Below are 11,909 nucleotides of genomic sequence, written 5' to 3'. Positions count from 1 at the left end.
AGGCACAAGCCACCACGTCTGGCTAATTTTTGTGTTTTTTAGTAGAGGCAGCATTTCACCATATTGGCCAGGCTGGTCTCAAACTCCTGACCTCATGATACGCCCACCTCGGCCTCCTAAAGTGCAAGGATTACAGGGTGAGCCACCATGCCCAGCCTGTATTTTTAAAAAACTTTTACTTTGTTTTTACTTTTAAGTTGTATTTATAATTTTACTATAGAAATATCTATAAAAATATGATTCTGTGTATTTAAAAAAATTTACACAAATGGTATGCTACTGTGTATTTCATTTTCAATTGTTTTTTAATTCACCATTGTGTTTCTGAGATTTATCCAGGTAGAAGCAGTCAATTCATTTTAACTCTTGTATACTTTCATAAAAATGAATTAATCTCCAGTTCTATTATTCTGTTCCTTACAGATGAAAGCTGTTTCCACTCTTTTCTGTTATAAACAGGGCTGCAATGCACATCTTTGGACAGTCTTCTTACGCTCATATGTGGGAATTCCTGCAGAGTGTGTTTCTGGAAGTGGAATTGCTGGGTTGCAGGCGATGCATGCATGGAGTCAGGCTGACTAGGAACTACCAAATTGTTTTCCACATTGATAATACAAATTATACCCAGATTATATCCTGCTTTCCCACGTTCTTTCCACCACTTGATGTTTCCACATTTAAAAGTTGTTCCAGTCTTTCAGAAGCGAAATGATATTTCATTGTTGCTTTAAGTTGCATTTCCTTGATTATTAGTGAGGTAGAGACCGTTTTCATTAGTTTATTGGACATTTAGATTTTTGTCTTTGGTGAGTTGCTGTGTATATCCTTTGTCCGTATTCTTAGGGTGTTTTATTAGTAGTAGTAATTATTTGTGGGAATTCTATATTTATTCTGGATACTACTGCTTTATCAACAAATAGTTCCTTCTAGTTTATAACTTGTCTTTTAAATTTGTTTAAAAGTTAGGATATGATTGATTTCTAACCAATGCCATGGGACATATTCTTTCACATGAGAATTGTTTATTCAAAGTCATTGCTTTTTTTGGGAAGAAAATGACTTTATTCTAATCAACTCACAAAGAATAAAATCATAACAGCTAGTTTAAGGAGGCCACACAAACATTTGCCCAGTCCCAGATTGTACGGAGTAGGAACACCCACCCCCCTTCCATTTCACTTCTGAAGCAAGGAAGCTAGGAATGACAGGAGAGGTTTAACTGATGGTTACACTTTATACCCTCACTATCAGTTCTATTTTTATACTAAATTAACTTAGTTATGAGAGCTGACTTTCCATCTCTCCAGGTTGAACTTCTTTATTAGGCCAATCCTTTTGCAAGTCGGCACTGTTTCAGCACCTTACTGAAATCCTCACAGAGCTTGATGTCACCCTGGTTCTGGGCACACTCCAGAAACTGTTTGATCTCATAGAAGCAAGGCTGCTGCTGCTGTGCCGGCTGGGTTCCCTGAGGCTCCTGGTAAGCGATGTCAGGCCTCGCAGGCTCAGCATTACTTCCTCCACTGAAGCCCCCAGTAACGGCGTGACCCTGTGTGTGCCCCACAGCAGAGCCCACAGCCACGCCAGCTGCAGTGGTTGCCATCTGGGCCATCAGACCTGGCTGCCGGGGCGCAGCAGCAGAAGAGCCAACTGCAGATGGGGGTGCCGCTGCTGGTGGCTGAGCAACTGGTGCTGGCCTGGGTTCAGCTCTCATCTGAGGGGCCCGGCTGGCCGGAGGGGCCATGCGGGAGGTGCGGCTTCGGCTTCCACGCGGCATCCTAGGTACGCGACGGCTCGGCCTCTGGACGTGTGACCTCAAAGTCATTTTCTTAGGGGTTTCTGTAACTGGTCCCACAATGCTGGCACGCCTAAAACTTTTTGGGATTTCTATCTTGGAATTGCATTCAAAGTCAGTAGGACAATTAATGAAGGAAATGAGTTTTGTTCATTTAGAGGCAGAGTTGACAAAATTTTTCTGTAAAGTGCCCAGATAGTAATTATTTAAAAATTTGCAGGCTAAGTTGCACCTACTCAACTCTGCTGTTGTCCTGAGTGAAAGCAACTGTAGAGAGCATGTAAACAATGAGCATGGCTATATTCCGATACTACTTTATCTACAAAAACCAGGCTGTGGGCCAGATTTGCACTAGAGTCACTGCTTTACAGTCACATATTACTTTTGGTTGGTAAACTTATTGCACGGTGTGATTAATCTTTATTTACAAAATTTGGTAACGTATGTCATTTGGTTGCTGTCAGTAATGAAATTCACTCGGAAAAATGAAGAGCCACCTCTACTGGGAATATGAATGTTGAAAATAAAGTGAGATAGGATACAAAGGGAATGAGAAAATCAAACAGCTAGAAATATTTGAGCCATGGCACATGACCTTCCAATGCAATGCAATCACTTTAAAATCTCCTGGGCTGACTAAATGCTGTGAAAACACCCCCAAATCTCAATGACAGCACAATAAGCTTACTTCTCCCTTTCTTACTGGGCCAATGTAGGTTAACTCGAGTCAGAGGAATCTAGTTTCTTTCCCTTTAGTGGTTCAATCATGTCTCAGATGGCCTTGAGAATCTCCAACAGCTGCTCTGCGTGTGACTAAGAGATGAGGAAAGAGAGGGAATATGATGACTGTGCTGAAGGGTTTATCGCAGGCCTTAGGTGGAGGGTGCATGGTTCCCTTCTGCCCACATTTTAGTGGACAGACTCAGTCGTATGACTGCACCTAACTGTAATGGAGGTTGATGAATGTAATGTGGATGTACTTACTTTCTCTGACGCTGAGGAATGTATTTGGTTGGTGCAAAAGTAATTGGCAAAACCACAATCACTTTTGCACCAAGCTAATAGTATAATCATAAGCTCAGGAAGAAGAGGACATGATGGGTTGAACATCTAGCTAATCTTTAGTATATCATTTGAAGAGCACAGGGTCTTTTAGGGGTAAGAGTTATAGTGTTTTTGTTGTTGTTGTTGTTGTTTGTTTGTTTTATTGAGCATATTACTACATAGCCACATTTTATAACTAAAAAATGGTTAAAACTCTTGAGTCCTAGCTAAGCACCAGGTTAACCTATATGTTTCTATTTAGTGATGCAAATAAATGATTCATTAATCTGAGCTAATGCCTGCCTAATGCACAACAGAAGCATTACTACCGGATTTTTACTTCATGCCCCCCAAAAGGGAACCAATGTTTTTAAAATGAAGACACAGTACGATTTAATTTGAGGAAAGAATAACATAAGGCAAGTCTGTAAGTGACCAATGCTCTTTTATCCAAGTTCGCCAGAACTGTGCCAAGGGGGAGGCACATGCATGGTGATTTGAGAAAACCATTCATTTAAGCTACATGCCTTCTTTTTAGAACTAGGGGACTCATGTGTGCTAGGGTAAAAAACTCGATTACAACTCCTCAGGAGATCATAAAGTATAAAAATCACAGGATTTGGAGTTTTTGTTTCTGGCTTCTATAAATACTGTGAGACCTTAGGTACATTTTTGTTTTACTTTCTCTGAGCTTCAGTTTTTTGTCTTGTAAAATGAATGTAAGATCTACCTTGTAGGGCTGCTGTGAGAATTAAATTAGAAGATGTATGTAGAAGCAAGTACACTATGAATTACAGATCCCTTTCCTCTCCTTTACTCCCAGCTCAGTCATTTACTAGTTGTTTGAACTTAAGAAATTCTCTTTACCTTTCTGGGCTTAGTTTTCTCATCTGTAAAATGAAAGTGTTGGGTTAAATAATATCTAAATTCTTTTGAGCTCTAAAATTCATGGACAATGTGTCAGAGTTTCATATAAATGACTTTAGCTCAAATGGAATATTTTAGGGGCTTAAGAAAATATAATTTTGAAAATGAAGTCATTCTTGAAAAGCACTTTTATGATCTCTTGTGTATATGTGTATATGGAGGCAGATTAAAGTAAGACGAAAGGAGCTCCATGTGCAGTAACTGTTTTTCAGTTACCGTATAAACCAGGGTAAGGATTTAAGATAGAGCAGGTCTCTATTTCCATACCTCTTGATAATTTCCCCTCCTTTGAATATTCACTCAGCTCAAACATCCCTTATGACATTGGCCTTGTTTTCCTTGTCCTTAAGATTCTTATACAAATCCTAACCCCCTCCTAAATTGTTTAGGTTGGCGCAAAAGTAATTGTGGTTTTTGCCATTGAAAGTAATGACAAAACCACAACTACTTTTGCATCAACATACTTTTCTTTGAGAGCAGAATCTATGTCCTATTCTGGTCACCTTTATAGATCCTTCCATAAAGACTAGTATAACAGGGTTTGGCAAACTTTTTATGTAAATATTTTTGGCTTTGCAGGCCATACAATCTTTGCCACAATGACCGAACTCTGCTGTTGTAGCTCAAAGCCATAGACAGTACATAGATGAATGAACATGGCTGTGTTCCCAAAAATACCTTTTTTATTGCCCCTAAAATTTGAATTTCATATAATGCTCACAAAATAATATTCTTGTTTTGATATATTTTTTAACCATTCAAAAATGTAAAAGCTATTCTCAGCTCATAGATTGTACAAAAACAGGCAGCAGTCAGACTTTGACCCAGGGGTGATAGGTGTTGACTCTGTTGTATGCCATAAATTCTTATTAGTGTTTGCTGCTGAATTCAATTAACTATGGATTTAATTACTAATTTTTATTTTCAAAAGTGGCATGTAAGGCAGTGTCCTCTCGCTGTCCTGTAAGATGTAGAATTTCTCATAAAAGCCTATGATACCTATGGATTACTGCTTTGAACAGAAACAGGATATTTATGTAATAACTTTTCAAACAATGAGAATAATTCACAGTGACTGCAATAAGCTTTTCTCAAGAGTGTTGGGGCTACCTTTTGTTTGTTGATGAAGTGAAAAATATTTAGTATAAATTTTATGATAAAAGAGAAAGGGAGTGACCTTTGATATCTAGAATAGAATCTTGGTTCTATTTCTTGCCAGCTGTGTTCTTGGGCAATCTACTAAACTTAGATCTGAGTCTCTGTTTTGTCTTCTGCCACGTGGGGATAATAATATGTTTATTACAGGATTGTTCTGAGGATTGGAGCTAACGTATGTGAGGACCTAGCACAGTTCCTGAAGCATGGTCCACTCTCAGTAAATATTACCCAGCATCACCAGACTCTTCTCTTCCTTTTGAAGAGTGAACAATTAGGGATCCTGAAAATTTGAAACATCTTTGAATTGCAAATTCTCCGTGGATGTTTGAACCTAGAGTGCAAACATGAGAGGCCTTCATGACTCTGGTTTTATAACTTGCAGCCCTATGCTACTCTGTCCAATTAGGGCTAGACTCGTAGGAATGCCAAAGAGAAACACTGCAGCCGTAGTGGGAAAAATTAATTCACAGAACAAAAGCAGAAAATCTTCTCTTTCACAAATGAAGTCTTTGTTCTCATCTGTTGTCAGTTATTAGGGGATTTACTGAACCTAAGAACCTCATGCTTTTGTATTTCTGAAAAAAAAAAAGGAAATAAAAAAAATGCATGGTTAATATAGAAAAATCCATGAAATAGAGAAATCTATAGTGAATAGTAGGGGTTGTAAAAGTTTTGGGGCCAAAGAATATTGGGGATATAAATCAATTTTTAAAACTTCAGTCATTTGGAAAAAGCAGACTTCCATTGGCTTGTGATACAGTGCCATGTGGCTTGCCATTTAGCTAACTTGAAAACCCAGTTGCTGGCGGGTTACAGAATGGGAGTGATTTAGAGGAGTGAACAGCTGCTTAAACAGCAGGTTGTGGGAAATTCCACCACAGGAAGAGGGTCAACCTACATGACTCGTCGAGGTCAAAACACAAGTCAGAAAAAATGCAGATTGACTTATAAAAGGAGTCAACTTACTCATCAGAATATACAGTATTGGCTACAGCTTTAAATCGCCAGTGGCCAAATCATTTTTTATTAAATATCTAGTTACAACAACTTTTTTCTGAACCCACTCAAAGTACCTGGTGAATGAAAATGTTTGCTGCTTGAACTTTCTATGCCCTTTTTTGGACAGGAGGGAAATGTACTACTCTTTCTATGATTGCATAGTACCTAGGTTTGTGTGGAGGCTTGCAATTTTAAAAACACAATTAATTTCAATTCAACAGAAGTTTATGTAGCCACTGTTATGGGTTGAATTATGTCTCCCCAAAAGATGTTAAAATTCTATAGGGTCTTTGCAGATGTTCGAGCTAAGATGAAGTTATTAAGGTGGGCTCTAATCCAAAATGACTGTGTTCTTATAAGAAGGGAAATGTGGGCACCAACAGCGCACAGGGAGAATGCCCTGTGCACTTAAAGGCAGAGATTGGGGTAATACATCCTCAAGCCAAAGCATGCCAAATATAGCCAGCGGACCATCAGAATCTAGGAGAGAGATATGGAACAGATTCTTCCTCACAGCCGTCACAAGGAACCAGTCCTGCTGACATGTTGATCTCCAAATTCTAGTCTCCAAAACTGTTAGACAACAAATTTCTGTTGTTTAAGCCATCCTGTTTATGTTAATTTGTTATGGCAGCCCTAGCAAACTAATATAGCATCTAAGTGACAATTCTTACAGTAATCTTATAGGTTAAGTGATGTTTTCATTTCAATTTTGAAAAGAAGGAAACAGAAGACATTAGATCTTAAAATCCATGTTTTTTTTCTGTATGTCCAAGGACTTGTCCATAGAAGGCCAGAGTCTTCTGTCTCAGTGAGCTTACTGGTTCTAACTATGAGATTGGCAATCTCGAGATAATGACAGAAAGTCATTGTGTTGAGACTTTTTAGCTGTAAGTAATGGGAAATTCAACTTGCAATGACTTAAACTATAAGGGAGATTCCTATCCCACAACAAAAGAAGTCTTGGGATAGAACAGCTCCAGAGTTAAAAATGAAGTCAAAAGTTTGGTTAAGGACATCATCTAGGACTAAGTTTTCTTCACATTTCAGCTCTGCAACTTTTAGCATTTGGGCTTTATCATCAGTCTACCTTCATGTCAGCCAATAAAAATATAATATGAGGAAGTCCTAGCCAGAACAATCAGGGAAGTGAATGAAATAAAATGAATCCAAATAGGAAAAGAAGTCAAGCTATCTTTGTTTGCTTATAATACGATTCTATACCTAGAAAATCCTAAAGACTGCCAAAAGCCTCCTAAACTTGATAAACAACATTAGTTATGTTTCAGGATACAAAATCAATGTACAAAAATTAGTAGCATTTCTACGCACTGATAAAGTTCAAGCAGAGAGATCAATCAAGAACGCAGTCCCATTTACAATAGACACACACATACACGCACACATGTAGGAATATGTCTGTCTAAGGAGGTAAAAGATCTCTACAAGGAGAACTACAAAATACTGCTGAAAAAAATTGTAGATGATTCAAACAAATGGAAAAACATTCCATGCTCATGGATAGGAAAAATCAATATTGTTAAAATGGACAAAATGCCCAAAGCAATCTACGGATTCAACACTATTCCTATCAAATTACCAATATAATTTTTCACAGAATTAGAAAAAACGATTCTAAAATTCATATAGAACCAAAAAAGGTCCTGAATAGCCAAAGCAATCCTAAGATCAAAGAACAAAGCCAGAGGCATCACATTACCTAACTTCAAACTACACTGCAAGGCTATAGTAACCCAAACAGCATGATACTGGTACAAAAACAGACATATAGACCAATGGAACAGAAGAGAGCACCCAGAAATAAATCCACACACCTACAATCATCTGATCTTCAACAAAGTCGACAAAAGTAAGCAATGGGGAAATGACTCCCTAGTCAATAAATGGTGTTGGGATAGCTGGCTAGCCATACGCAGAAGAATAAAAGTGGACCCCTACCTTTCATCCTATACAAAAATTAACTCAAGATATAATTGTAAGACCTCAAACTATAAGAATTCTAGAAGAAAACCTAGGAAACACCATTATGGACATCAGCCTTATGAAGGAATTTATGACTAAGTCTTCCAAAGCAATTGCAACAAAAACAAAAATTGATAAGTGAGACCTAATTAAACTAAAGAGCTTTTGCACAGCAAAAGAAATAATCAGCAGAGTAAAGAGAACCTACAGAGTGTGAGAGAATATTCACAAACTATGCATCTGACAAAGCACTAATTTCCAGAATCTATAAGGAGCTTAAACAAATCAACATATAAAAAAATGAATAGCCCCATTAAAACATGGGCAAAGAACATGAACAGAAACTTTTCAAAAGAAGACCTACAAGCAGCCAAGAAACATGAAAAATGTTCCACATCATTAATCATCAGAGTAATGCAAATCAAAACCACAATGAGATACCGTTTCACACCAGTCAGAATGGCTATCATTAAAAAGACAAAAAACAACAGATGTTGGCAAGACTGCAGAGAAAAGAGAACATTTATCCACTCTTGGTGGGAGTGTAAATCAGCTCAGCTACTGTGGAAAGCAGTTTTGCAGATTTCTCAGAGAACTACAAACAGAACTACCGTTCGATTCAGCAGTCTCATGACTGGGAATGTGAATATAATTATTAGTGAGATATTTGATTAGCATTTCTCGTTTTAGACTAGCCACATTCCAAGCGCTCAGTAGCCACCTGTGGCTATAATATTGGACAGCTTGTGTCTAGTTCATTTCACTGCTCTAAGATTGCTGCAGCAGTTTCAGGCATCAGATCCAGTCCTATCAATGTCCAGAGGTCATCTCTTCTGGTACTTCTCTTTTTTCATGTAAGGAAAAACTGCCCAGAAGCCCCGTTGCATACTTCTCTCATGTCTCATTGGCCTGAATGACTTCTAGTGCCCAAGTCTATTTTAATTAAAAGCACTGTGAATGAGATACAAAATTGGCTCAGATCAAGTCAGACTCACTCCGTGTTCCTAGAGTCACTAATTCTACGTGAAGGAGTACGGACTCCTGGTTGTTTCTCGCACATAGAGGAAGGTAGAGGATGGGTATTAGGGATGTAGCAAAATGTCTTTTAAAGCATTGAGAGCAAGGGAAAATGATGGTAGGGCCTAGTGGATTCGTCACTGTGAATCCTGGAGAAGACAAAGGCAAAGAGTTGTACTTCTTAATTTGCAGAGGACATGGGGGTTTAATGATTCTAACTGGGCAGTCCAGAAAAGGATTGAAGTTCTGGCTCCAACTGATAAGACTGCTTAGCTTCTTAAAGGTTAAAATTAGGGAAAGGTACAGTAGTCACCAAATCATGATTTGATTACATTCATGAGATTGAGGTGGAGGTAATAGTTGGTATTGGTTGTTGATAAAGAATGAGATAACAGATTTTTTTTTCTAATCATGATGAAGTAGGCACAGTTCATCATAGGTAAGCCAATTTTTTTCCTCCAGAAAATTGTACTAAATAGTGCCCAAAATATTTTCATATCAAGAAGACACTAAAATAATCTATTTCAAAGTGTGCTTTTCTCCATCTTCGCGTATTATGTCCATTGCATGTATGACCTGAGTCCCCTTTTCACAGAAACAGGTTCTTGCTGCATTATCATGGGATTATGACTGTGGGAGTTTTCTTTTGTTTTCCTTTTATTATTATTAATAAAATATTATTAATAATTAATATTATTATAAATAATAATTATTATTTTGCCAGAGGTATCTTGAATTTCAAATTCCCAACATACTGTTATTGTTTTTTTAAGAGACCAAGTCTTGTTATGTTGCCCAGGCTTGTCTCAAATTCTTGGGCTCAAGCCATCCTCCTGCCTCAGCCTCATGAGTAGCTGGGATTACAGAGGTGCACCAAAGCATTTGTCCACCCCAACATATTTTTGAGGAAGCCCAAATCAGAAAATGGATTAGGGATTTCCTGAATCAGAAATTGAACTAGGTCCTAGGCAGAAGGAGTAGAAGGTTGAACCTCCTGGGAATAAAGGGCTATAGGTGGAAGGGCTGGATTTGGTTGCCTGGGTCATATTGTGGGGTTTATATTTATCAAGGAAGATGACAACCAATGTGGATTCTCATGAGTGCATAGATTAGGGTGCCTGGGGACTGGGCATTCTTTTCTATCACAGTCAAATGAGGCAAAGGAAAGGAAATGGGAGAATGGCACCAACATTCCTGCAATTCAACCTCAGGTTATCTTTTTCTCTTGCACTCCTGATCTTCATTGACTAGCAAGCCTGACCTTCCTGAGTTTCTGTGTTTTTGTTTTGAAGCTCACCTTTCAGAGTCTATACTGAAACAATGACAGAGAGGGCGCCTACTCAGAAGTGGAACAAAGTCACTTGTGATTCTCAAGAGGATTGTTTGTTTAAGTCTGCAAGGCAGAGGGGGGCATTTGCCTCAGAAACACTCTGCTGTAGCCAAAGGGTGTGAAATGTGACTCATAACACTACCTGAACCTTGGCTCAGCACACTGGTCGCATGTTAGTGAAGAGAGGGAAGCAGCAGCCACACCTCCAATCCCAGAGCCTGAGTCTGTTGCCTTATAAATGATGTGGGTATTATTGGCTGCACGTGTGGACAACTCCCCTTCTATTGAGCATGCTTTAGGAATTTGGTCTTTGTGGGAAACAGAATGGGAGGTGATGGAATAAGGTGGGGTAAAGACACAAGAAAGAATCATGGACCAGCTTCACTGGCAAGCAGGGAGGAGTTTTTCCTTCCAAAGCCATCTGTTTTAAGGAGTAGATCTTAGGATGGTGAGCTCTTTTATGGGGCAATTACCTGTCTCCACTTGGTGTCTTCACTTTCTTTTTAGTCTTCCCCAGTGCTGATTGTTTGCTGCCAGAGGCAATTTATAAAACACCTGTCAATCACCTCAAAGCTTTTCCCAATGACAGTGGCTTATCTCCTCTGTAGATCTCTATGTTGCTTTGTCAGCATGGCTATTCCCCAGCCCACCCCTCCCAGAGGTGTCCTGTGCTCTGTGTTAGGACTCAAAACCTCTACTCACTGGAGCCTTTATTCTGATAATTAAATTTACAAGGAATATTTGTATTTTAACCACAGATCGTATAAATGTTTTAAAAAATGTTTTTTAAATGTCTTACAAGTAATAGAAACACATACCATTTTGGAAGTTGCACCTATAATTAATTGTATCTTCTTGGACTATATCCAGTAAAGCTGTATCTTTTCTTTTTGACGATACAGTCTTTTATAACTTGTAATGGGGACTGAGGAAAAAAACTTATGTATGACATGGAAAGTTTCCACAAATAATTCTTAAAGGAGGTACTGCAACTTAGTTTATTTTACCAAGATGAAATGTCCCATCAAAACAAGAAGACTCTATTTTTTTTTTTTTTTTTACTAATATGAAAGACAGAGTGCTATGTATAGAGGGGGAAATGGTGAATGACTGAAAGAATGAATGAATGAATCTAAACAAATCAGCTGACCTACTGCAGAACTTGATTGAATTGAATATTTTGAAGTTGCTTTACATTTCTCAAGAAATTCCAGGGTCCTGGTTGAAGGTATTGAACACTAAAGTATTCTGGTGGTCCACAATCATTAGTGTAATTTCCAGACTTTTCACTACACACTGTTACCAGGAGAGAAACTTACACCATCGAGGTAACTTCTACAATATCTCCTTGTGTGAGCTGAGGTCATGAGATGGCTTTACAAGGAGCCCCATGACCTTGAAGAAGTCTTTATGTACTTCTCACAAATATAAAAGAATGTATCAACAAACAAAGACTGGTTGGAAAGTGTAAAAAAGACTGGATTCAGTCAAGTTATCTTGAAAAAGTTTACTAAATTTAGAGGAATATATAGTTTCTGAGCAGTTGTTTGCAAAATAAACAGTGTTTTTCACTTTGTTTGTCCCCCAACCACTGTGTGTTTGTAGACACAACTGAAGTGCCTACATATGTAGCTCTCTGAGAATGGAGTCAATGGC

General features: G+C 38.3%; 1 protein-coding gene across 1 annotated transcript; it reads right to left on the bottom strand.

Moving 5' to 3' along the window:
- Positions 1 to 1,168: 1,168 nt before the first annotated feature.
- Positions 1,169 to 1,808, bottom strand: LOC464543 (putative coiled-coil-helix-coiled-coil-helix domain-containing protein CHCHD2P9, mitochondrial). Its single transcript, XM_003312121.7, has one exon. The coding sequence runs from the start codon at positions 1,775 to 1,777 to the stop codon at positions 1,322 to 1,324; it is 456 nt and encodes a 151-aa protein (XP_003312169.4). The 5' UTR covers positions 1,778 to 1,808; the 3' UTR covers positions 1,169 to 1,321.
- Between the last annotated feature and the right edge of the window lie 10,101 nt (positions 1,809 to 11,909).

Source organism: Pan troglodytes, chromosome 11, assembly GCF_028858775.2.
Source record: "Pan troglodytes isolate AG18354 chromosome 11, NHGRI_mPanTro3-v2.0_pri, whole genome shotgun sequence".
Taxonomy (NCBI): domain Eukaryota; kingdom Metazoa; phylum Chordata; class Mammalia; order Primates; family Hominidae; genus Pan; species Pan troglodytes.
This window is presented reverse-complemented; position numbering and strand designations above follow the sequence as displayed.